Source organism: Ochotona curzoniae, unplaced genomic scaffold (assembly GCF_017591425.1).
Source record: "Ochotona curzoniae isolate NIBS_2020 unplaced genomic scaffold, NIBS_Ocur_1.0 contig_2927, whole genome shotgun sequence".
Taxonomy (NCBI): Eukaryota; Metazoa; Chordata; class Mammalia; order Lagomorpha; family Ochotonidae; genus Ochotona; species Ochotona curzoniae.
This window is the reverse complement of record NW_024465654.1, coordinates 2,945,866-2,971,666: the sequence shown is the minus strand read 5'-3', so window position 1 is coordinate 2,971,666 and position 25,801 is coordinate 2,945,866. Positions and strand designations below refer to the sequence as shown.

The 25,801-nt window shown below is 51.5% G+C and overlaps 2 protein-coding genes across 7 annotated transcripts; both read left to right on the top strand.

The window, feature by feature from the left end:
• Positions 1 to 1,103: 1,103 nt before the first annotated feature.
• ING4 (inhibitor of growth family member 4) lies at positions 1,104 to 11,147 on the top strand. Of its 6 annotated transcripts, none has more exons than XM_040978797.1 (8): positions 1,104 to 1,192; positions 7,271 to 7,342; positions 8,912 to 9,078; positions 9,241 to 9,345; positions 9,515 to 9,624; positions 9,905 to 10,052; positions 10,322 to 10,383; positions 10,496 to 11,147. In XM_040978797.1, exons 1-8 carry the CDS (start codon positions 1,156 to 1,158, stop codon positions 10,533 to 10,535), a joined length of 741 nt encoding a protein of 246 aa, XP_040834731.1. In that variant the 5' UTR covers positions 1,104 to 1,155; the 3' UTR covers positions 10,536 to 11,147. The 6 variants fall into 6 exon arrangements, with proteins under 6 accessions (XP_040834731.1, XP_040834729.1, XP_040834732.1 ...); XM_040978795.1 differs by having other exon boundaries at positions 9,241 to 9,346; positions 9,519 to 9,624; XM_040978798.1 differs by having other exon boundaries at positions 9,241 to 9,355; positions 9,519 to 9,616; positions 9,915 to 10,052.
• Positions 11,148 to 16,303: 5,156 nt separating this feature from the next.
• On the top strand, positions 16,304 to 24,810 carry LOC121155576 (acrosin binding protein). Its single transcript, XM_040979014.1, has 10 exons — positions 16,304 to 16,396; positions 16,667 to 16,885; positions 17,040 to 17,134; positions 17,541 to 17,658; positions 18,801 to 19,272; positions 19,769 to 19,901; positions 22,638 to 22,817; positions 22,926 to 23,093; positions 23,888 to 23,971; positions 24,457 to 24,810. The coding sequence occupies exons 1-10, from the start codon at positions 16,354 to 16,356 to the stop codon at positions 24,577 to 24,579; spliced, it is 1,635 nt and encodes a 544-aa protein (XP_040834948.1). The 5' UTR covers positions 16,304 to 16,353; the 3' UTR covers positions 24,580 to 24,810.
• Positions 24,811 to 25,801: the final 991 nt, after the last annotated feature.

Below are 25,801 nucleotides of genomic sequence, written 5' to 3'. Positions count from 1 at the left end.
CACACACTGTACCTGAAAAGATTAGAACATCACTTTGCTGCCTTGAGAATAATTGTGATGTGTGTGTGTGTAATTAAGGGGGACTTAATCACTATTCAGTTATAAGGTTTGAGTTTTGTTTCTTCCACGCGGTGGCAGCTTGAGGGGAAACTGTTCTTGGGGCTATAGTTTGCTCGCATTTAACTGGCCCAACCCCTTCAGAATAATGTAACGTGTTTTTTTAAAAAGTGACATTTCCGGGCACGGTGTGATAGTGTAGCTGTTAAAGTCCTCACCTGAACGCCCCAGGATCCCATATGGGTGCCAGTTCTAATCCCGGTGGCCCTGCTTCCTGCTTGTGGCCTGGGAATGCAGTGGAGGACGGCCCAAAGCTTTGGGACCCTGCACTTGCGTGGGAGACCCGGAAGAGCTCCTGGCTCCTGGCTTTGGATTGGCTCAACTCCAGCCGTTGCGGCCACTTGGGGAGAGAACCATCGGACGGAAGATCTTCTCTGCCTCTCCTTCTCTCTGTATATCCGCCTTTCCAATAAACATTTTAAAAAATCTTAAAAAGTGACATTTCCTCCTTAATGACAGGAGACTAAAGCCAGAAGTACACCGCTGTTTATAAGTAGGAAGTTTATAATAAATCTTAATTTGAGATATGATCACCAGGCAACGGTGTTTGTGTGACCACAAAACCGGGGATTTCAATCTCCAAGCCTTATACCACTTTCCTGCTTCTAGCCAGCTTTGACAGCCGGAATCTTTTCTGTTCATCAGAGTCATACTCTGAAGAAGAAAAACAATATTGGATTCCCTACTTGTAGAAAAGAGATCTTCATACACCAATCTCAAGAGAAACTTGTACCCCCATAACCACATTCCTTTTGGAGGGAAAAAAAAAAAGTTTGCAAGAGAATGCAAAATGGCGACCTGCAGTGACGTCATACCTGTCTCGGTCGCGTACTGGAGTCTCAGTAAGGGCGGAAGTCGGCTACAGCCGCCTCGCTCCGGGAGCTCGTGGCAGTTCACGCAAAAGGACAATTTTGAACGTCAGGCGGATGTGTCTGCCCAAGTAATTTACTAAGGGCGGAAGTCCCTTTAAGGGCGGAAATACTCTCAGCCAAAAATAGCTTCCGGAGCAAATCGGAAGTTGCTTTGTTTTGCTCCAAGATGGCTGCGGGGATGTATCTGGAACATTATCTGGACAGTAAGAACAGGCTGGAGGAGGGGGCCAGGGTTCGTAGATGGGCGTGGGGATTGGGGCCGAGAGGCTTTGTGGGCCCGGAGGCCCGGGGCTGAGCAGGTCTCCATTTCTGGAAGGGATTCGCGGGGGGAAATACGGAACGGCGTGAAGAAAGAGGGGGCGGGGCAGCGGCGTCGAGGCGTCTGTGTGCAGACGAGGGAGAAGCTGCGCGGAGGGGCTCGGGCTTTGGCTGGAAAGGACTAGCTGACGGAGCCTGGACGGTGCTTGCCGTTGCCATTCTGCAAGGCTCGGCAACCGCGGCGTGGCTGTCTCCCCGCGCCCGCCCCACCGCCGGGGCGTTCGGAGGGTGTCAGCCGCTCGCTTCGGGTGCGGAGCTGCTTCACCCAGTTGTTTTCGCGGAAGCCCCAGTTCCCGTGACGTGGAAATCTGTGAGCCGCCGCTTCCCGGAGCGCTGTCGTTGGGTTACGGGGACTGAGCTCCGAGGAAGACACGATGTCGTTAGAAGTCGGCTTCTGCAAGGCCTCGTGAATGCGCATAAAACAGTGTGGCCTGTGAAGTAGAAGGGATGTGTCGGAAGTTCAGTGTGAACCCCTGGGGACGGGGTTCCTGGGGAACAACAGGCTTTTGCAGAGGCAGCGACGTTTGAGCACAATCAGTAAGATTGTTTACATGCACTGTGGAGGAAGAGAGGAAACCGCGGAGAAAGTCATGGCTAAGGTCTTGGGATATGTGTGTGACAAGATCATGGAAAAATGGGTCTTTTATATATGCAAGGGTACGTCCCCAAGTTTGTGGAGAATAGAATGAAAAGATGTCTGTTTGGGTCCACAATGTGTGTGTGTGTGGGGGGGGTGTAAAGCAAAGTAACAGAGGAGTGAAGAGATCTTCTGCTTTGTGTTTCATTCCCCAAATGCCGGCACCAGCAGGCCTGGGCCAATGGGAGCCTCCGCTTGGTCTCCCACACAGCAGGCAGTGAACTGAGTGGGCTGCCCTCTGCTTCCTTCCCGGCCTGTTAGCTGGTACTTGAAGAGACACTCCCTTATAGGATTTATAGGATCTTGGCATTGCAAACGATTGCTTAACGTGCTATACCAAACATGGTCCCACCCCCACCGTAGCCCTGTTTTTTAAAATCCTGGCATATGTAAGAGCTTTAAAAGGCTCATAGAAAATTCAGTTCATATTCTGAAGCACGTTGAACTTAGTTTTATTCTGAAACCAAAACAGACTTTTAAAAACTATTTTCCCCCTGGGTGTTTTGAAGTGGTCTCATGTGACACCAAGGGGAGAACTGGGAAAATGAGACTTAGAGGAGGAGGCAGAGGCTAGACTGGGCAGCGTCTCTGTTTTTTAAGATTTACCTTTTGGAAAGGTAGAGTTACAGAGAGAAGGAGAGACAGAATGATCTGGCTGCTGATTCACTATCCCAAGTGGCCTCATTGGCCAGAGCTGAGCTGAACTGAAGCCAGGAGCCTCTTCTTGGTCTTCCACATGGGTGCAGGGTCCCAAGACTTTGGGCTGTCCTTGACTGCTTTCCCAGGCCACAAGCAGGGAGCTGGATGGGAAGTGGTACTGCCAGGATTAGAACTGGCACCCATATGAGATCCTAGTGCGGGCAAGGCGAGGACTTTAGCACAGGTAAGGTGAGGATTTTTTTTTAAAGATTTATTTATTTTTATTGCAAAGTCATATATATATATAAAGAGAAAGAGAGGAGGAGGGACAGAAAGATCTTCTGTCCAATGATTCACTCCCCAAGTGACCACAACGCAATGGCTAGAGCTGCGCCGACCCAAAGCCAGGAGCCAGGAGCTCTTCTGGGTCTCCCATGCGGGTGCAGGGTCCCAAGGCTTTGGGCTGTCCTCGACTGCTTTCCCAGGCCACAAGCAGGGAGCTGAATGGGAAGCGGGGCTGCTGGGATTATTACCGTTACCCATATGGGATCCTGGGGCATTCAGGTGAGGACTTTAGCCATTAGGCTGCTGCACCAGGGCCAAGGTGAGCCATTGCACTGGGCCTAGAGGCAAAAAGTATTTTAAGCTATGTTGACGAGTTTGTATTTTAAAGGAGAATGTGTGTGGGGGGGGCTGGGGGGTTTAACTAATGCTTTGTGTTAGTTGTAAGACCTATTTACCTGAATGAAGAGAGACACAGAGGGTGAGGTCTTTCTTTGTTCAGTTCCCAAGTATTTTGCTAGGTAGTGAGCCAGCCCAAGGCAGGAGTCTGGAACTTCCTGCAGCTCTCCCGCGTGTCAGTGGCTTGGGGCACGTTGTGCTGCTTTCCTAGCATCTGAACAGAGCTGGATCGAAAGAGAGCAGCCGGACCACAGCTGCGCGTTAGTGCGGGTGCTGCACCACAGTCCCAGCCCTCAGTGCTGTTTCTCTAAGCGGTGTATGGATCCTGATAACATTGTTGGAGTGGGGTGTGTGGCGGGGTGGATTAGTTAGTGAAAACAGACCAGATCAGAGATGTAGGCCTGATTTTAGCACACAGCAGGTTTATTTAGGAGTTAACTGTGACAGGGCTGACTGAATGGTTGAGAGAAGATGAAAGAAATTTAAGAGAACTTCCTGCTTGCAACGTGACGTTGACTGTGTACATCAACAAGATGGGAGGTGCGAGAGAACCCACGATGTGTAATTGCATGTAAGCATCAGCACAGGACTGCCGGTTATATCTGTGAAAATGAACAAAATTGTTCAGGAAAGCAGGATGAGAGCCTGAAAGAAATAAAAGTGCGATCTCAAGAAGACATTAGCGTTGGGCCCAGCACGATAGCATAGTGGCTGAAGTCCTCGCCTTGCATGCCCCAGGATCTCATATGGGCACTGGTTATAATCCCTCCAGCTCCACTTCCCATCTAGCTCCCTGCTTGTGGCCTGGGAAAGCAGTCAAGGACAGCCAGGGACTTTGGGACCCTGCACCTGCGTGGGAGACGTGGAAGAAGTTCTTGGCTCCTTGTTCCGGATCAGCGCAGCCCCAGCCTTGCGCTCACTTGGGGAGTGAATCATCGGACGGAAGATCTTCTTCTCTACCTGTCCTCCTCTCTGTATATATCTGACTTTGTAATAAAAATAAATGAATCTTAAAAAAAAAGTTTTATTTATTTTTATTGCAGTCAGATATATACAGAGAAGAGAGAAGGGGGAAAAATCTTCTGTCTGATTCACTTCCTAGGTGGCCAGAATGGCCAGAGCTGATCTGATCCAAAACCAGGAGTACGGAGCTTCTTCTGGATCCCCATGCGAGTGCAGGGTCCCAAGGCTTTGGGCCATCTTTGACTGCTTTCCCAGACCACAGAGAGGGAGCTGGATGGGAAGCAGGGCGAGCAAGGAGAAGACTTTAGCCTCTAGGCTACAGCGCGGGGCCTTTTTTTTTTTTTAATTAATTATTTTATGGGCCTGGCATGGTAGCCTAGAGGCTAAAGTCATCGCATTACGTGGCTTACATGCAGCCACTTGGGGAGTGAACTATCGGTTGGAAAATCTTCCTCTCTGTTTCTCTTCCTCTCTGTATGTCTGCCTTTCCAATAAAAATGAGTAAATCTTTAAAAACGAATAAATCTTTTTAAAAAGTAAACTATTAAAAAAGATTTATTTTATTTGAAAAGCAAGTTTTACAGAGAGAAAGAGAGACAGAGAATTCTTCCATCTGCTGATTCACTCTCCAAATGGCCACAGTGGCCAGAGCTGAGCCAATTTTACACCAAAACCAGGAACTTTCTTTGGGCCTCCCATGCTGGTACAGGATCCCAAGGCTTTGGGCTATCCTCCACTGCTTTCCCAGGGAGCGGGAAGGGAAGTGGAGCAGCCAGGACATGAACTGGTGCCCATTTGCAGGACACTACAAAGAAGAGCAGAGCTGGCACTTGAGCCTGGGCATTGGGTTACAGCACACAGGAGAGTCAGTGAGCATCCAAACTGCCTCACCAGATGCCCAGCCTGCCCCAGTTTACATTTTTAGAAAGGACATTCAGGCTGCCGTATGGAGGGTAGGTTGCCAGGGTGTGTGTGGTGAGCAGTAGAGACAAGGGTGGCACCTGAAACTTGGGAATGGGGCCAGCTTCCCAAAACAGAGCGTCTAGCCACTGTCTTCCACACCAGCATTGCCTGCTGAGTGCCAGGTCCCAGCTCAGCTGTTCCGTTTCTGACCCAGCTCCCTGCTAATGAGTCTAGAAAAGCAGTGGAAGATGGTCCAAGTACTGGGGCCCCTGCCACCTCTCCTGGGAGACCAGAGCAGAGTTCTGATTCTGTCTGGGGAGTGAACCAACACACAGGTCATCTCTGTCTGTCTCTGTTTCAGATAGTTTTTTTTTTTTTTTAATGGAAAAGATTTAATTATATGTATATAGGGCCCGGCACGGTGGCACAGTGGTTAAGGTCCTCACCTTGCACGCTCCGGGATCTCATATGGGCGCCGGTTCTAATCCCGGCGGCTCCGCTTCCCATCCAGCTCCCTGCCTGTGGCCCCAGGAAATCAGTTGAGGATGGCCCAAATCTTTGGGACTCTGCACGCATGGAAGACCCGGAAGAGGCTCCTGGCTTCGGATCGGCATTGCACTGGCCGTTGCGCTCACTTGGGGAGTGAATCATCGGACGGAAGATCTTCCTCTCTGTCTCTCCTCTCTGTATATCCACCTTTCCAATAAAAATAAAATAAATCTTAGAAAAATTATATATATGTATATATATAATTTATATATGTATATATATAATTTTTAATTGGAAAGGCAAATTTACATAGAGAAGTGAGACAGAGAGAATGATCTTGCTTGCACTGGCTCACTGCAAGCGGCCACAATAGCCAGAGCCTCGCCAATCTGAAGCCAGGAGCCAGAAGTTTCCTGCAGGTCTCCCAAGGCTTTGGACCATCCTCTACTGCTTTCCCAGGCCACAAGCAGGGAGCTGGATAGGAAGTGGAGCAGTGGGGACACAAACCAGCGCATATATAGGATCCCAGCTCTTGGAGGTGGAGGATTAGTCCTCCACCTCACCCAAGTAAGTGAAACTTAGCAAAAGCATATAAGGAAAGGGCAGAGCTAATAGGTAGCATATGATCGTCAGAGTGGAGGATGGTAGCATAGCCATGTGCCTTTAGGTCTAGGGTTAGGATGGCAGGAGCGGGGTGCAGTGATAGTGAAGATGAATGTGGCCTCTTGTAGAAATGAATGATAGGGGTCAGCGTTGTGGCCCAGAAGGTTAAGCTGCCAGCTAGGTGGCAGGTGTTTTGAGTTCTAGCTGCTCCACTTCTGCTCCAGCTCCTTGCTAATATGCGTGGAAGGGCAGATGATGGCCCAAGTGCTTGAACCCTCCACCACTCACCATGGGAGACCCTGATAGAATTACAGGCTCCGAACTTGAGTCTGGTTGAGTCAAGCCATTGAGGCTGTTTGGGGAATGACGTACTAAGTGAAAGATTTCTGTCTGTCATTATACCTTTCAGATAAATAAATGTAGTAGGGGAGGGGAGGGAGGAGAAACAAAAGGAGGTTGGAGATTGGAAATAAGAAGTTTGGAGGCAAATATTGAAAATATGGGAGAGGGCGTGGTTGGCTGGTAGAAGAGAAGAGAGGAAATGGGAGAGCCATGCAGATTTGAGGGGAGAGGCAGTGAGAATGGTCTCTTGTGAGAAAAGGGACAATGAGGAAGATGGTGGTATGGCACAGTTTATTAAGCTGCTACCCACAATACCTGTAGGAGTGCAGGCTTGAGTTCCAGCTGTTCTGCTTCTGATTCAGTGCCCCCCTCCCCCAATGTCCCTGAGAAGGCAACAAAGGATGGTCCAAGGACTTGGGCTCCTGCCACTCCAAAGAGGACCAGAACAGAGCTCTCGGCTGCTAGCATCAGCCTGGCCCAACCCTGGCCATTGAGACATGTGGGGAGTGAACTAGCAGGTGTGAGATCTCTGTCTCTTCCTCTTTCTATCACTTTGTCTTTCAGACTAATAGATCCTCTAAAAAAAGAGAAGAATCTTGGCACAGATCTTGAGAGACTCCCAGGTGGGAAAAGCCACCTGCACTTGCACAGGTATTTTAAGGGCAGTGCGTGGCCCAGTGACACTTGGCGTCCTTCTTTTCCCCAGGTATTGAAAACCTGCCCTTTGAATTGCAGAGAAACTTCCAGCTCATGAGGGACCTAGACCAAAGAACAGAAGGTGCGTGCAGGGCAAGGTGCTGCTGGGCGGGGGGAGTGGGTACAATCATTAGTTTTTCTGCTGCTATGATCTGGAGAAACAAGGCCTCTGTCTGTCTCTCTTGCTCGTAATTCTTGAGCGAGGATAGTGGTGAACTTCATTTCTGTGTCAGTTTTTCCATGACAAATGGAATACTGAGACAGTGCTCACAAACTCAAAAGATGTTAGCAGTTTATAACTTCCCCCCAGAAAAATTTTAGGATGTGAAGTGGAGCATCTAAAATGATCTCTGCCCCCTACCTTCAACAATTCATAGGATAACGTAGTCTCCTCCACTGCGTTATTCGTGTCCCTATGCCAGGATTCAGTGTAGCTTCAGACTGTGGCTCGTGCTGCGAGATAGGACTTGGCCGTCTAAGAGATTCTTGAAAGAAACAAAGGAAGAAGGGAAAGAAAAGCAGAAGTCAGCGTCAGGGTCTCTCGGTGTTCCTGAGCTTCCCAGAGGCTTTCAGTTGTCTCTGGCCTTGGATGTTAAGGCAGCTTGGCTGTGTGCACCTGGAGGCAGAGGCAGGCTACTGCAGCGGACAGGTAGGTCTCTTCAGGATGGAGCGTGGAGGTCCTCTCTGCCATCCTGAGGTGTTGGGATCCATGAACCTGTGTCTAAAGTTACTCAGGGTAAGTTGACCCCTGAAGAAGTGAACATCATCTGAAGTGCAGGAGGTAGACTCCTGAGTGCCACCTGCCAAGCCATGGAGACCCGCTCACTTTGTCACACAGAGGTAACTGGAATTAACACACACAAAGGCCACTGGGAGCTTGTGGGAACTGGCCGCCTCTGGAGCTCCTTTGGCCCGGAGCGAGGGGGTGCTCAGGGAGCCCTCTTGTTAGCTGTAACTTTGTTACAGTCGGACCTCTGCTCTCTTCCTGTGCTGTTTTCGTGAGCCTTACCAAATGTCAGGGAGGAACCCTCTGCAGTCTGGATGTTCCGGGCCGTGGGCAGCATCCCAGGGCTGTGAGCAGCATCCCAGGATCAGAGCGTTTAGAGCAAAAGTGAAGTCAGTGGGGGATGGATACCAGCTGCAGGTGATAAGCAGAATCAGCTGGCTGTGGACCGGCAGGGTCAGTGGGCAGCACTGTAATGTGAATGAAGGAGGGCGTGGTTCCACGCCCTGAGGTAGAGATGTACCCACCTGGCAGCCAGCAGCAGCTGGCACCTCCAGTCAAGGCCACCGTGAGATGTTTTTTGAGACAAGAAACAAGGCATCTTTGGAGATCAAAGTGAAGGAGCAGTAAGGCCCACCAAGGAGCATTCTCCGACGTCCACCAACGTGTGCCACGTGTTAACATTCTGTGCAAACTGAGTTTCTGCCATTGCCATTCCAACTCCAAGAGCAGTGCTTACAGTCTTGAAGGCATCTCTGGAGCATGTGTCGTCCACGTCATAGTGCTTGGGTGCATGGCACAGTGCTGCTGAAGGCTCAGTCCCTGTTAGTTCAAAGGTTCTGGTTGGTGGATGAAAGATCTAAGGAGCCAGAGGAAAAGCGTGTGTGACCTAGCCACTCAGGGACCCTGGTGACTTGGCTGTTGTAGACCTGAAGGCCGAGATTGACAAGCTGGCCACCGAGTACATGAGCAGCGCCCGCAGCCTGAGCCCCGAGGAGAAACTGGCCCTTCTCAAACAGATCCAGGAGGCCTACGGCAAGTGCAAGGAGTTCGGGGACGACAAAGTACAGCTGGCCATGCAGACCTATGAGATGGTATGTTCTGTCTGTGGCTCCCCTCCCACGTGCCAGCTAGTCCTCGGGGTGTAGCCCCTTCAGCTGAGTCAGGAGCTATTTGGGCATGAGGAGCACTGGCCAGATGCAACTGAAACCAGCTCACCCTCTTTGTCTTCTTCCTCCTTCCTCCCCACCGCCCAGGTGGACAAACACATCCGGCGCCTGGACACGGACCTAGCCCGTTTTGAGGCTGATCTGAAAGAGAAGCAGATTGAATCAAGTGACTGTGACAGCTCTTCGAGCAAAGGCAAAAAGAGTGAGGGGGGAGAGGGGCGGGACAAGGAGACCGAGGCCAGGAGCTCAGCTTGTCCCCCCACCCCCGTGAGAGAGGCGCAGGTTTGGAACGTGCGGCGAGGAGGAGGACTTAACCCGTCTCTCTGTCTTTGTGCCTCCTGGCTCCCTGGCATGCTCCCTCGAAGGTCGAACCCAGAAGGAGAAGAAGGCCGCCCGTGCTCGCTCCAAAGGGAAGAACTCGGATGAGGAGGCCCCCAAGGCTGCCCAGAAGAAGCTAAAACTTGTGCGCACGTGAGTGAAGCAGGGCACCCCGATGCCGAGCGGCACACTCCCCTCTCCCCAGGCCGTACTCCTCCCCGGCACAGCCCTGGCTACTGTCTCTGGCCTCTTTGCTGGTAGCTTCTTTTCCTTCTCCTTTTGGCTTCTGCTCGTTAGAGAGGAGAAGCCCTGAGTCTGTTGCCCCCATCCCGCCCCCGCGCCCCACCCAGGGTCTCCTCCTGCCACGTCTGAGGGCCGCAGGTCGCAGCTTCCCATTCCACAGATGACACTTTCTCTTCCTCTTGGCACGCAGAAGTCCTGAGTATGGGATGCCCGCAGTGGCCTTTGGCAGTGTCCACCCCTCTGATGTGTTGGATATGCCTGTGGATCCCAACGAACCCACCTATTGCCTTTGTCACCAGGTCTCCTATGGAGAGATGATTGGTTGTGACAACCCTGATGTGAGAGCCATTTTGCTTCAGATGGGGGCGCTGAGGGGCGTAAAGGGAGTGGGTCCAGGCGGTGAGGGGGTGCCTCCGGGTTCAGAGTATTGTTCCAGAACAGGAGGGGGGCGAGGGAGGCAGCCCGGTGGGGGGGGCTGTGGGCTCATCAAGAATGCTCCCAAGGTCATGGAGTGAAGGGATGCACCCAGGGTGTCTGCGAGGGGCTCTGGCTCCCCGCCCTGCCTCCTCCGGCCTCTGACCACTTCCGTCTTCCTCTTTTTTTCTAGTGTTCCATTGAGTGGTTCCACTTTGCCTGTGTGGGGCTGACCACCAAGCCTCGGGGAAAATGGTAAGAGAGGAAGGATGTGGCCAGAGCTGACTGACTGTCCTGCACCCTGGGCCTCAGGGCAGACTCCCTGTCACTCACCCCTGCTCATCCTTTCTCTCCCGTTCCTTCCCAGGTTTTGCCCACGTTGTTCGCAAGAACGGAAGAAGAAATAGATAAGGGCCTTGGATTCCAGCAGTTTCTTCCATGTCCCCTGACCTGGGCTCCTGGGCAAAGGCATGCCTGTGTGGGGCCAGGGGTTCTGGGAGAAGTGGGTGGCCCAGGCTGTCATCCCTTCCTCCCCCACTCTCTGCTCCCCACGCCGAGTGTCCTGGTTGCACCCAGCCACAGCAAGAGAGGTTGCCCCAGCCACTGGGGGGTGAGCTCTTTCTCGACCCTCCTCTCAGAGGGAAGCCATCTTGCCCACTGTCCTTTGGCCTCTGTGCTGATGTTGGTGCTGTATTTCTGAAGGAAGGCCCACTTTGTTCCCCCTTGCTTTCTGTATATAAAGACTGGGCAGGAGCTTGGGGGTAGTTGCCATAGCCTTCTTAATTTCCCTTCCCCCCTTTGGTGGGGATTGGGTATGATGAACTTGTTCTCCCTTTTCTTGCTCATTTCTTCATGGTGGGGGTACCCCACATCATACCTGCCTGGGCCCCAGTTGGCAGAGCACCCATTCCTTTGTGCCAAGGGGATTTAGCCTGGCCTTGTGGGGGAGGGTCATGGTGGTTACAGACAGCATCCGTGTGAAAGAAATCCAGGTGGATAAATAAAAAACATACACGCTGGCCTGCTGTGTTTATTGTGGAGACACAGTGCACACGAGAAGTGTTTTTTAAAGATTTATTTTTATTTTTATTGTAAAGGCAGATATACAGAGAGGAGAGACAGAGAGGAAGATCTTCCGTCCGATGATTCACTCCCCAAGTGAGCGCAACGGCCGGTGCTATGCCGATCCGAAGCCAGGAGTCTCTTCCGGGTCTCCCACACGGGTGCAGGGTCCCAAAGCTTTGGGCCATCCTTGACTGCTTTCCCAGGCCACAGGCAGGGAGCTGGATGGGAAGCGGGGCTGCTGGGATTAGAACCGGCGCCCATATGGGATCCCGGGCATGCAAGGCGAGGACCTTAACCACTGCGCTATCGCGCCGGGCCCTGGAAGCCTTTTCTTAAGGAGAACGCTACTTATTTTAGGGCAAACTCCAGGACAAATGTGGATACATAGCAGGATGTTTGCGGACAATGCGGGCTCAATTGAACTATCTTATGATTTTACCTGTGTGTCACTGCCTTACATCGCTGAAGATGCTTTTACCATAACATGGTTAATCAGTTTGAGGTGTTTTACCAGTTACAGGAATCCTTTCACATAGGCAGAAAAACAATAGCGCCCTCAGGAGAATTTTATGAAATATAGCGAGATGATCAAGTGTCCATACAATGGGGTGAGGCAGCAATGAGGTGATAAGAGACATTCTGCCTGGCCTTGCCAGGCAGCCAGAAACTCCTCGTAGCCTTGCTCATCACACACCCATGTCGTCCGAACCAACTGCATGGCTTCCCACATCCCAGAGTCCACAACTTGTTGACTACAGAGAGACCAAGCTGGCCCGCATGTGCCTCCCATCAGTAGCTTTGCGAAGTGTGCCTCATTTCTTCATAAATTAACTCTTCAGTTCCCAGTGAATGCCTGGGTTTGTGTGGTACACGTGTACTATTAAGATTTATTTATTTTTCTCGGAAAGACAGATTTACAAAGAGAAGGAGAGACAGAAAAATCTTATCCGCTGGTTCACTCTTCATATTGCTACAGTGGCTGGAACTGAGCTGCTATGACGCCTGGAACCAGGAGCCTCTTCTGGGTCTCCATATGGCTACAATATCCCAAGGCTTTGGGTGGTCCTCGACTGCTTTCCCAGGCCACAAGTAAGGAACTAAAAGGGAAGTGGAACAGCCAGGACACAAACTCACAAACCGGCATTCACATGAGATTTTTTATTTTTTAATATATATATTTTTTATTAATTACATTGCATTATGTGACACAGTTTCATAGGCTCTGGGGATCCTCCAACCCCTCCCCGTACCCTCCCTCTATGGTGGATTCCTCCACCTTGTTGCTGTGTTACATTTCAAATTCAGTCAAGATTCTTTCATTGCAAGAGTATACCAAGCATAGAGTCCAGCATCTTATTGTCCAGGTAAATTCAACAGTTTCTTGGGGAGACCATCTCTGGTCTGAAGGCAGAGCTGGCAAAATACCATCCCAATCAATTTAAAGTCACGACATAACATCAACGACAATTTACAACACTGTGGAATTAATTGACATGGTAGAATAACCAATATGTTAAAAAAAATGCAAGTTCTTAACCACCACCTGTGCCTACTTCATTGTCCTTTCAATTTTAGTTTATACCAGAACTGGCTTCTATACACCTTAAAATGTCTATAGGGTACTATTCAGCTGGCCCATGTCTATTTTCATTTTAGTATTTAGCAGTTCATAGTGTTGAAGCATAATTTGCTGAACTTGGCAGATTTTAGGATAGTCTAAACTGGATTATAACTCTAACAAGGCATATGTCAACAATTGAGGTGTAGAACAGTTTTAGGAGAGGTGTGCAGAGAAATCTTCAATACCTCAGTGAGGAGTAATTAATATTTGTGTCCTACCTAGTAAGGTATGTGTGAGTTCATGCTGACCATTTCCTTTATTGTTCTAAGCTTTTCTTGTTCTCTGCCTATCTATTCTAATTTGTGTGTGTGTGTGTGTGTTTGGGGGGGGCGCTCTGAAGCGACCCTGATGGTGGGGATCCAAAGTTGGAACTAAGTAAGGACCAGAGAAAGCTCCTCTCCCTACTCCTGAAGAAAGTTTACTGTTCCGTTTCTGTGGACCGCTCAGGGTTCCTGGCTCTTGTTACGATGACCTTGGATCCTGCGAGGAAGGATTTGGGCTTCTTCCATCCCATGTAGTAGATCCAAAGGGGGTGGATGACCTCAGAGTTCTCGGCCTTCGAAGGCACTCCATTTCCCAGTGGTCTCTTTGGCAGTTGGGATGTAGTCCTTGGTGCCCATACTGATAGTCCTTGGTGAGGATCCGGGAGTCTCCAGGGTTGGGATACAAGCCTCTTCCTGTCTGCCTGCTCCACTCTGGGGTTCCCCCCTGCTCTGTGCATATGACCTCCTGTTAAGAGGTTGTTAGGATCGCTCTTGATTCCCCCTGTATGTCTTTGTAGTTTTACTATTGTCTAATGCTGATTTGAATCTGTTATCTATAAGTTACCCGTTATGTTCTTGATAGGTTATACTTCACGTCTTCCTCACACATTCTAAGGAGATGGAAGATTTCTCTGCTCTCCCAACCCATTTCCGAGTAGCACAGGGTTTTGAAAGAATATTAGGTTTTGGGCCCTGCGTGATGGCGCAGTGGCGCAGTGGTTAAGGTCCTTGCCTTGCATGCCCGGGATCCCATATGGGTGCCGGTTCTAATCCCAGCAACCCACTTCCCATCCAGCTCCCTGCCTGTGGCCTGGGAAAGCAGTCGAGGACAGCCCAAAGCTTTGGGACCCTGCACCCGTGTGGGAGACCCGGAAGAGACTCCTGGCTTCGGATCGGCATAGCACCGGCCGTTGTGCTCACTTGGGGAGTGAATCATCGGACGGAAGATCTTCCTCTCTGTCTCTCCTCTCTGTATATCTGCCTTTACAATAAAAATAAAATAAATCTTTAAAAAAAAGTATATTAGGTTTTACAATTCTTTTGATGTAGATCATAAGCAGTCTGACTCACATTGATTGTTAGTTCATTGGTTACATCACAATATCTTATTGCATGAGGTACAGGCTGTTTGGGGACGAAATAATATTACAGTTTACAGGCACTGTTTTTCGGATTGACATCATTGCATGCTAAATTAAGGCAAACATGTTATCTAACCTTTTGGGATTGTCTCATTTCCCTTAGCATAATGTTTTCTAGTTGGGCCCATTTGGCTACAAAGGGCTGCATTTCTTTTTTTTTTTTTTTTAATTTTTAAATATCTGAGTAGTAGGTTATGGAGTAAATGAACCATAGCTTTCTTATCCAGTCCTGTTTGATGGGTTTTTCGGTTGCTTCCAAGTTTTTGCAATTATTGATTCTACACATGTCCAATAGTTTCATTGGGAATCCATCTTTGGTCTGGATGCAGGGATGCATGTTCCATTGTACCCCCACGTCTGTATATGACAGACCCCAGTACTCCATCACTCTACATTACCACAAGTGAGAGGCCATGAAATGAGGTCAGCAACCAGTATGAGTTAGGGCAGCCACATCATCAACAGCAACATCTAAAACGAACTGTAGCACCTTGAAAAAAATAACACGCCACTGAGTAACCATCGCATGAATGACAAAAAGGAAACACAGAAGTCTCTTAGGGAAAAATGATTCCATCATATAATTCATGAGCACGTGATGAATTCAACTGGAGAAAAGAGATTAATTGGAAGGAACCAAACTGAAATAAAAACATCAAAACACATGGGATACAGCCAAAAAAGCAAGCAATCAAAAAAAACCCCAGTACGGATTGGACTATTGGAGTTACACTTTCCATGTTGGCTTCCTTATATGAGAGAGAATATATGATATTTGTTCTTTTGTAATTGACTCATTTCACTGAGCATGATGGTCCCTAGATGGGACCACCTGGTTGTAAATGGAATAATTTCATTCTTCTTAATAGCTGAATAATATTCCATGGAGTAGATGAGCCAGTTTCTTTGACCACTCTTCCTTGGACACACATCTGGATTGTTTCCATGTCTTTGCTGTTGTAGATTGCTTTGCTGCTGTAAATATAGGGTTACAGATCCCCTTCTCACATGCAGATTTCACTTCTTCTGTGTATATTCCTATCCCAGCAGGATAGCTGGGTCATATGGTGGATTTATTTGCAATTTTCCAAGCACTCTCCATACTAATTTTCACAGTGGTTCACATGAGATTCTAATGCTTGGAAGTGGAGAGCTAGCCTTGGAGTTACATACTGGCCTCGATAAATGTGTACTGTTATAAATATTATCTTGGGGCCCCGCGCGATAGTGTAGCGATTAAAGTCTTCGCCTTGCACACCTGGGATCTCATATGGTCGCCAGTTCTAATCCCGGTGGCCCTGCTTCCCATCCAGCTCCCTGCTTATGGCCTGGGAAATCAGTTGAGGACGGCCCAAGCTTGGGACCCTGCACTTGCGTGAGAGACCCGGAAGAGCTCCTGCTTCCTGGCTTTGGATTAGCTCAGCTCCAGCTGTTCCGGTCAATTGGGGAGTGAACTATCAGATGGAAGATCTTGTTCTCTGTCTCTCCTCCTCTTTGTATATCTTCCTTTCCAATAAAAATAAATAAATATTTTAAAAATATTAGCTTGATTTCTTACCATTAAGTACACAAAAGCAAGGTTCTTTTTTTTTTTTTTTTCTATTGCTTTATGGATTGTCTTGCTCATTGGGGGAACTCCCCTCAGAACAATGGGCCATGTGCAAACTCCCACTCTGGTTTTCCTTGGAGGTCACTACTTGTATGGAGGTGTCCGCTCTAGTTTTCACCACTCAGGGAGACCCTACCTTTGTTTCAGACATTCCATCTCGGCCCACCCCAGATCCTTGGTCTTGCTTGCAAGCAGATCTCACAGGACAAGCTACCAGCCCAAACCCAGATTTCCCAGCTCCACACACTGCTGAATCTACCTTCTGGGCTGGGAGTGTAAATGAAATAACGTGCTACACGTCAAGGACCACGCAGGGCCTCAGCAGCCACTGCCACAGACCATCCTGCCCAGGGCCACGGGGACACATGCGAGACCCCGCCCGTGGGCGCGGCAGTTTCCGAGGCCCCGCCCCTGCCCCCTCCCCGCGAGCCGGTCAGTGCTTTTATGACGCACCCGGGGCCTGCGATTTGGCCCGTTAGAAGCGGCTTTGGCCCGGGGAAACATTGTGGGGCGGTTGTCGGGGCCATGAAGAAGCTAGCTGCTGCCTTCCTGCTCTCCCTCCTCAAGGGTAAGGCAGTCCCACCTGCTGGAGCGGACCTACCCCCAGCGCTGTCTGTGGGGTCTGCGCTTTAGCGTTGGGGTCAGACCTTTGCCTCTTCTCCACGCCCACCCCTGGTTCCTTCACCCACTCCACAGGGTTCACCTGTCCAGGGGCCTCAGACTCCTAAGTTTCATGGGTCTCTCTTGAGCCAGTCTGGTCGTGTCCTTGGCTTAGAGCACATTTGGGGCTTCAGATCATCCATCCATGGATTTCCTCCTCCTCCTCCCTCCTCCACAGAGCTATTCCTACCTCTGGCATCTGCCCCAGTCGAGGATTCGACGTCAACCTCTACCCCAGGCAGCCCTCTTTCTCCCTCTGAATATGAACGCTTCTTTGCGCTGCTGACTCCAACCTGGAAGGCAGAGACCACTTGCCGGCTCCGAGCAACCCACGGCTGCCGCAACCCCACGCTCGTCCAGCTGGACCAGTATGAAAACCACGGCTTGGTGCCCGACGGTGAGGGCTAGGCTGGTGGGAAAACCCAACCACCCAGCGCTCACAGAGGAGGGCAGCGCACCTTGCGTCCAGCCGTGTTTTCTTCCCAGACACCAAGGGGCGCTGTTCCTCCACCCCCATCCCCCTACTCATCTTCACCCCTCCTCTCGTCCAGGCGCCGTCTGCTCGGACCTCCCTTATGCCTCCTGGTTTGAGTCTTTCTGCCAGTTCGCCCAGTACAGGTGTGCCAACCACGTCTATTATGCCAAGGTGAGGCCAGAGGAAAGGTTGGGTCTGCATGCCTGGACCAGCACATGCCTGCACCAGCAGAAGATCCAAGCAAGGGCTCCCTAGCACCTCCCACCCATCACTGACCCAGATGCTGTATCGTGGATGCAGCCAGGTGCCTGTGACTGTGGGAAAAGTATTCAGGAGGCAGCGGCACACCATTCCATCCCTCCCAAAAGCTCAGGGATCTCACCAAAGTCAAACACGGGAAGCAGGTCAGAGGGGAAGCTGAGACAGATGAAGGGTTTCTGCTCCAGGAGGACTCTCTCAGTCTAGAGGATTCTGGCAGGGGGCTGGATCCCTTCATGTGCATGCAGGGAACTGTGCCACACCCAGGAATGACCTGGAACAGAAGCATAAGTGATTCAGTTTCCCTCTCTCCCTGCAGAGGGTGCGATGCTCCCAGCCGGTCTCCATCCTCTCACCTAACAGTCTCAAGGAGATAGAGTCGGCAGCGGAAGTGCCACCCACTACTGTGTCGTCCTCTCTCGCATCCCACATGACAGGTGAGACCTCGCTGCGTCTCCCACAGTTCTCAGGGCCAGGCCATAAGGCTGTGGTGGTGAGGGAGTGGATGCCAGCACAGCAGATGGCTGTGTTTGCCAGGGAGGGTCCTGCTTCTAGAAATACACCTGCTCCAAGGCAAGCAGGGGAGCGCATTCCTGCCGCCTTGTGCCTGAAGTGCTCAGGGACTCTTCTAAGCCAGCATCTTCAGTGTGGGAAGGAAGTTGCTAGCTACTTTGGATCCTTGGTGTTCCAGAAAGGAGAGGGAGGCAACAGTTAGGGAAGAGAAGCTCTTGCAAGGACAATGGGGAGAGGACTTTGCTCCAAGCAGCACAACTGACATGGGAATAGTCATTCAATTGGGTTTGTTGTTGTTGGATTATTATTGTTTATTTTTTATTTATTTGAAAGGCCGAGAGAGATCATTCTTTATCTGCGGGTTCACTCCCCAAATGGCTACGACAGGCAGAGCTGGGCCAGGCCAGACCATCTGGGCCTCCCATGTTGGTGCAGGGGCCCGAGCACTTTGGGCCATCTTCTGTTGCTCTCTTAAGTGCGCTTGCAGGGAGCTGCATCCAAAGTGGAGTAGCCAAAACACTCCTATGGGATGCCGACACTCCTATGGGATGCTGACAGTGTTGCAGGAATTTGTTTAACCTGCTACACTACAATGCCAGCCCTGGAAATATTTTTATTATTTTAGTATGCACATTCTCTTCTGGCTTTTTATACTGAGCCATGCTTATTTCTGCCTTTATGTATTATATCCAGCTGTGAACTGAGATGCTCAGACCAGATGCTTATCAAGTTTTAAAAGTATATTATGTATTTTCACTCTATTCAAAGGAGAGACAGAGGGAGATTTTCCATTTGTTAGTGCATGCCACAATGTCTAACAACCGGAGGCAGGCCAGGCTGCAGCCAGGAGCCTGGGCCTCCACGCAGGTCCCCCCAAGTACCCGAGTCGTCACCTACTGTCCCCTCACTGAGTTTGCAACAGCAAGTCATTGGGCTCAGGAATGGAGATGGGGTTCCAGGGGCCCAGATGTGGGACGTGAGAACCCCAAACACCATCCTAACCATCTCCCACCACACACCTGCTCTCTCCCGTTTCTTTCTCTGGCCCTGGCGCACTCACCTGCAGCCACGGAACGCCAGGTCTTCCAGCCCTGGCCCGAACGCCTCAACAACAACGTGGAGGAGCTGCTGCAGTCTTCCTTGTCACTGGGGGGCCAGGAACAAACGCCTGATCGCAAGCAGGACCAGAACCAGGAGCAGCACAAGCAGGAGCAAAGCCAAGAGCATAAAGAGGAAGGGCAGGAGGAAGAAGAGCAAGAGGAAGAACAAGAAGAGGAGGGGAAGCAAGAAGAGGGACAGGGCACCGAGGAGGGCCTGGACACCCTGTCCAGGTGGCACCGAAGCTTAGGCTCTGTTTTCCGGGCCCAGTCTATATCTTCTAACTTGCCCCCGCTCTCCCGTCGGGCGCGAGAAGCAGAATCGTCTGATACGATGATGGAGGACATCCAGGCGTTCATTCGGTCAGCCCAGGAAATGGATGACACGAATGAAGGATATGACGAGGACTCCTCCTACAATAGGAACCAGAACACTGGAAGGTATGCGCTAGGGGTCCCGGCTCCCACCCTCACCCTTGGGCCCCTGCTGTCCCTGCTTGCCACTCTGGCAATGAGAAGTTTACTTTCTCAGCCTCAGCCTGACTTCCTTGCATCTGGGTGTGGCCTCAGGCGCAGCTGGCAGACCCCACCTGGTCGATAGCTGTGGTTCACACCACCTCAGCCACTGGGTATATATTTCCTGTGTGCTGTGGTGGAATGCGCCCTGGAGCTGGAGCTCCCAAACTCGGGGTCTGGTCTCGTCCCTGATCAGCACCGCAGTCTTCACAAAGTTGTTTCTCCTTTCGGCTTCTCGGTTCCTCCTCTGTGAAAGCGGCAGTTGGGGGCCGGGGCCTCTCTGACCCCATGCTAAGCATCTGAAACTGTGTGATCAAGATGAGATACCCAGTGGGGGGGATGGAGTGGAGATGGGGGTGGCAAATTAGGCTCTCTCCTAACCCCGCGGCCCATCCTCCCAGCCAGTCCTGTCTTCTCGCAGCCTCCTACAGATATCCCACAGTGACGCATTGCTGGTGCTGTGCTACTCGATCATGGAGAATAATTGCATCATAACCCCCACAGCCAAGGCCTGGAAGTACATAGAAGAGCAGGTCCTTGGTTTTGGGAAGCCGGTAAGCCTGCCGTGCTGTTGGATGCCCTTGGGCACCCTGGGGACCTGGCACTGTGCTAAGCCAGCTGTGAAGTGGAGGCGAGCAGGGCAGCCTGAGGTTGAGTTGTGGAGACCCTGCCCATGGGAAACGCTATCTGGTTCACGCAGAGGAGAAAGTCCGGTCTGGGATTGGCTCTGTAGCTCTCCGAGTTGTGGTTGGGCTCTGGGCCATCGCTGGATCCCGTGTGCCACCTCCAGTCCCTACCTTGTTAATATTGCTCACCTCTTCTCCAGAACATTCCCAGGAGTGAGTCTAGAGATCCTAGTGTGTCCTGAACACCCATCAGGACTATTCCAAAGAGTTTATGTCTCAGCAAGCACTGCACATAGTAATGACTGTGACCTGCATCCCTCTGTTTGTTCAACAAATTCTGAGAGGGCACTGAGTCTCTCAGATGTTAATAGTGCACAGAGGCTGCCCAATCCTTTTCTCCTCCTGGGATCCAGTCAGACACCGAATAGTGTGGTAAGGTCAGTTCTGTGAAAAGGATGGGCATAAAGTGCAAGACACATCCAGGCATTAGGAGCACAGTGGATGAAGCTACTGCTTGGTCTGCCCACATCCTATGCCAGAGTGCCTGGTTCAAGTCCCACCTCCTCTGCTTTTGATCTATCTTCCTGCTGGTACACACTCTGAGAGACCGCAGATGGTGACTCAAGTTATATGGGTCCCTGCCACCCATGTAGGAGACCCAGATGGAGTTCAGGGCTAAATCTCTCTTTCTCCAGCTGACACCCTGCCTTTTTTTTTTTTTAAGATTTATTTATTTCTATTGGAAAGGCAAATCAGATTTTACTGAGAGAAGGAAAAAGAGAGACAAAGATCTTCCAACCACTGGTTCACTCCCCATGTGACTGCAACAGCTAAAGCTGAGTCAGCCCAAAGCCAGGAACCTGAAGTTTTATCCAGACCTCCCAAATGGGTGCAGGATCCCAAAGCTTTGGACTGTCCGCGACTGCTTTCCAAAGCCACAAGTAGGAAGCTGAATGGGAAGTGGAGCCGCTGGGATAAGAGCTGGTGGCATATGGCATCCTAACACTTGCAAAGCAAAGATTTAGCCTCTGAACCATCACACTGGGCCCTGTCATTCTGCCTTCCAAATAAATAAACAAAATTTCTTGACAAAACCAGAGTAGGAAAAGAGAGAGAGAGATCTTCCATCTGCCTGATTCACTCCCCACGTGGCTGTAATGGTCTGCGTTAAACCAGATCAAAGCTTGGAGCATAGACCTCCATCCAGATCTCGCACCTGGTTGGCAAGGGCCCAAGTCCTGGGACCATCTTTCACTGCTTTTCCAGATGCATTAGCAGGGACCTGGATTGAAAGAACATCAGCCAAGACTCAAACCAGCACCCTGATGAGCAATGCCAACATTCCAGGGGGCAGCTTAATCTGCTGATGGGCTTGACTCAAGAGACCCGAAGCGAGGCCCTCCCATCATCTGTTCGACCTGTGGCTTTGGTGACTTCCTCAGCCTCCCTGACTTGGAACTGCCTCCCCAGCAGTTAGGGGTGCCATCAGCACCTGTGCCCTCCTTACAGGGTCCGTGTGCTGACCAGAGGGGAGTGTGGAGAGCCACAGCGCCAGCACCTGTCCCCGCAGTGTAAATGTTAACAGACAGTGAAGTGGGAGGGAGGAGGACTGTGAGTTCTTTGCAAAAGGGCTCAGTTAGGGGTGACTGTTAGCTAATTAGACCCTTGGCAATGAGGCTCTGGGAGAGAGATCTGAGCTTTGGATGTTACCCCCCAGTTAGGTGGGGCTTACCTGGATATAGAAAAACTTGCCAGAAAGCAGGTGAAGAAGCCAGATTGGCGGGTAGGGGGTGAAGGGTGAACATTCGGTGCAACAGTGAACATGCCGCCAGGGACATGCACAAGGCATATGGGTGTTCCCAGGTTCAAGTCCTGGAAGTGCTGCTGGTGTCGGCATGCTGTTGGGGTACAGCTGTGGAGGTGAGCTCCCAAGTTCCTGCAACCACATAGGGGGCCCAACTAGGATTCCTAATTGCTGCTTTGGTCTAACCCAGGCCTGGCTATTATTGGCCTCTGGGGAGAGTGAACCCTAGTGGATGTAAGATATATTTGCCTCTCTCTCTCTCCCCCCACCCCTTTTTCTTTTCTTCTTCTTCTTCTTCTTTTTCTTTTTTTTTTTTTTTTTGAAAGATTTATTTATTTATGTTAGAAAGGCAGATTTACAGAGAGAAGGAGAAACAAAGATATCCCATCTGCTGGTTCACCCCCCAACTTGCTACAATGGCCACAGCTCTTCCAGGTCTCCCATGTGGTGCAGGGTCCCAAGGCTTCGGGCAGTCCTCTACTGCTTTCCCAGGCCACAAGCAGGGAGCTGGATGGCAAGTGGAGGAGCCAGGATATGAACCAGCACCCATATGGGATCCTAGCATGTGCAAGGCAAGGACTTAGCCACTGAACCATCGTGCCATATCCTCTATCTCCCTTTCAAATACATTTCTTTAAAAGACAAGAAAATGTCAAAGGAGAGGTTCTTGAGGAACCCTGGAGCCGAAGGGTGGGTGGCAGTTGGCAGGGGCGCGTGTTGGCCAGAGAAGCTGCTGGAAGAATCTACAGACCAAGAGTGGGGGTGGGGTGGGGCTGCTCTAGGTGGGCCCACGGGCAGGGGACTGAGCCAGCCTCTGGGGCTCAGCAATAGCCCCTAACCCCTACTCCTACCTGCCCCAGGTCTGTGACAGCCTCGGCCGGCGGCACACGTCCACCTGTCCACTCTGCGACTTCTGCTCCCTGAAGCTGGAACAGTGCAACTCAGAAAGCAGCCTGCAACGGCAGCAGTGTGACAATTCACACAAGACACCCTTCATCAGCCCCTTGCTCGCAGCCCAGAGCGTGTCTGTGGGCACCCAGGTACCCATTTGATTTGACCGGCGGTGAGGGAAGCACGGCTGTGCAAGGGCAGACCTGCAGGGCACACATCCCTCCCCAATCCTCCACACCCTGTCTCCTGTATCCCAGCCTGGGCCCAAGGAAGCAGGCCACTTTTACGGGCTCGATGTGTATGGCGGGCTACGCATGGACTTCTGGTGCGCCCGGCTGGCCACCAAGGGCTGTGAGGACACCCGCGTCGCTGGTTGGCTCCAGACTGAGTTCCTTAGCTTCCAAGATGGCGATTTCCCCACCAAGGTCAGTCTTTCTTCCTACAGACCCCTCCAGTTACTTGCTCCTAGAATGTGGGAGGGGTGTAGGCCTCTGGTTCGTGAGGGGCACTCCCCCTGCTTCTCTCCAGGAGACCACTGTGCACACACACACATAAAGGAATCCAGGTGGTGAGAGAGCCCAGGAGTGCCCCAAGCTCCATCAGTTGTCACCTGCTACTGGGTGGCTTTGGTCGGGTCACTTGCTTTTCTGGGCTCAAGACCAGCAAAAGGTCAGGCATTTTCTGACCCTGTAGCCACACATCCCTGCCTCTCTCTCCCTTCCCTGGCTCCTACAATACTTGCTCTCCCTATTTGAGGGCATCAGCTCAGCTCAGCTCAGCTCAGCTCCCTGGTCCCCAAAGCTACCTCCATGGTAGGATTCCCTGCAGGTGCCAAGAGCCAGGCCAAACCAAGGCAAGGAAAAGTAGAAAGTTGTGGTAGCTGAGCTGAGAACCCTGTGACCCACTTGCCTGTCTAGATCCCTAGATGTGGGAGGAGCTATTGGAGAGTTCTCAGTGGGGCCCCAAGTATATCAGACATTTTTGCACCAGTTACTTACTGTTCCCGAAAGGAGCCAGAAATGACCCCCTTCTCTGTGCCCTGTTCCCCAGCAAGCTGAGCACGGCCAGTAGGGCAGCCTGTGCTCTCTCCCAGGACAGCTGCCCACGTGTCTGAGGCCAGCCACTGAAGGCTCAGCCCTATCCCTGGGTCCCCTGCAGGGCTGGTGTCTCAGGAGGCCTCTGATAGCCTGTCCATTCTGGTCCATGGCTCCTGCCCTAGGTGTGTGACACAGACTATGTCCAGTATCCCAACTACTGCTCCTTTAAAAGCCAGCAGTGTCTGATGAGAAACCGGAACCGGAAGGTGAGCCCCCTCCTGCCTCCTCCTCCTCCTCCCCCAACCAACCTCACCTCCATCACCACACTCAAACTGAGCCACTATGACAGCCGCTGGAGGGGTTGGGGAAGAGGAGGAGGCAATCACCATCCCCGCACCTCTGGCACCTCCCTGGACTGAAGCAGCCCTGGAATAAGCAAAGCTCTCCCAGGCTGTGGTGGGAGGAGGGCAGGGGAGGGCCGCCTGCAGAGGTGGGGCCCCCACAGGAGGTGTCGAGGTCCCAGCTGGCTTCCTCTTCTTACTCACCAGGTAGCCCAGGATAAGTCACTTCCCCATTTGGGCCTCTCAGCCTCTTCTCTCTGTACAGAAAAAAAGGGGGTGGGCTATTGGTTGTTGGGAGCACCGCTCCCCACTGCGTTTCCTGCTTCCCTCTGCTGCCTGTGGTTCCTGAGGTAACACAGCCTGGCCATGACATCATGTCCCCCAATCCCGCCCCTTCCACCCCCTCCAAGGTGTCCCGCATGAGGTGCCTGCAAAACGAGACGTACAGCGTGCTGAGCCTGGGCAAGAGTGAGGACATAGTGCTGCGCTGGAGCCAGGAGTTCAGCACCTTGACCCTGGGCCACATAGGATGAGCTGCCACGGACTCTGTGCCCACCCCAGCCTGACCTTACCACCTTCTCCGTAGCGTCAAGACCCCACTTCTCAGTTTGCTTTCAGGCTGCTTGTTAGGGTCATTGCCCCTCCTAGTTGCATTTTCTTTGGGTTGGGGCAGCAGTTCCCGGTTCCCAGAGAGCCCGTGAAGGGAGCTCTCTCCCTACTTCCTTCCCCTTTAAGAGGATTATATTTCCATAAAGCATTTCTTTTCAACTGGTGTGGCCTGTGTGAGCTATGAGGCGCTCCCCTCACCCCAGCCCATGGGATTGGGCATTGAGCGGCAGGGCAGTTGCTTTGGCAAAGGAGAGTGCCTCGTGGGGATGCCACTCGAGGAGGGGTGGCTGGTCCAAGGCATTCCGCCACTGGCTGAGAGGGCACGTGCTTCCACGTGGGGGCCCTGTGCCCCATATCAGATGTGCATGTAGGCTTGTCCTTCTGGAACGTAAGCACCAGAGCTGAACTGAGCCTGTGTCTAGGAACTGAAATCCCATCCTGGGGTGGCAAGTGTAGGATATAGCTTCCATTAAAAAAAAAAAAAATCATTTATTGGAAAGAGTTTCGGAGAGATGGGGGGAGATGTTCCATCTGTGGTTCACTCCCCAAATATCCATAACTGCCAAAGCTTGAGCTGACCCAAAGCCAGGAGCCAGGAGCTTCCTCTGGGTCACCCACATGAGGGTGCAGGAGCCCAAGGAGTTGAGCCATCTTCTACCGCTCTCTAAGCCATAAGCAGGGAGCTGGATTGGAAGTGGAGCAGCCAGGACTAGAACTGGTGCCTAAGTGGATGCTGGTGCCACAGGTGGAGGGTTAGCTTGTTGAGCCACTATGCTAGTCCTCGTAGCTTGCACTTGAGCAGCAGGGAGGAAGCCAGGGCTGCAGCGAGAGCTAAGGGCCCCTGGGTTTTCATGCAACAACTTGCCACAAGGAGGTAGATGGTGGTCTCTGGACAATAGCCAGCATTGGCCTTGAACAAGCTGGAGTCTCCCGAAGTGTGTTCTGGGAAAACCAGAGGCTTCGCCCTCTTCTGTGGGCTCATGATCGTTAACAGGAATTTTTAAAAAGTGACAGTTACGGAAAAGCTCAAACATGTACGGACACACCCCTACCCGACTCTACCACATGGCCTGCAGCGTTCCCCCACGGTCTGCAGCACCCCAAGATTGGCAATGCCTTCTTACCTCGTGTTTCCTGAACCCACTT

Bases quoted from the DNA above. Each gene is read 5' to 3' on its own strand.
- ING4 (XM_040978796.1), top strand. From the start codon at position 1,156: ATGGCTGCGGGGATGTATCTGGAACATTATCTGGACA. The intron at 1,193-7,270 runs GTAAGAACAGGC...TCTTTTCCCCAG, and splicing joins TCTGGAACATTATCTGGACA to GTATTGAAAACCTGCCCTTT. The intron at 10,384-10,495 runs GTAAGAGAGGAA...GTTCCTTCCCAG, and splicing joins ACCAAGCCTCGGGGAAAATG to GTTTTGCCCACGTTGTTCGC.
- LOC121155576 (XM_040979014.1), top strand. From the start codon at position 16,354: ATGAAGAAGCTAGCTGCTGCCTTCCTGCTCTCCCTCCTCAAGG. The intron at 17,659-18,800 runs GTGAGACCTCGC...ACTCACCTGCAG, and splicing joins TCTCGCATCCCACATGACAG to CCACGGAACGCCAGGTCTTC. The intron at 23,972-24,456 runs GTGAGCCCCCTC...ACCCCCTCCAAG, and splicing joins TGAGAAACCGGAACCGGAAG to GTGTCCCGCATGAGGTGCCT.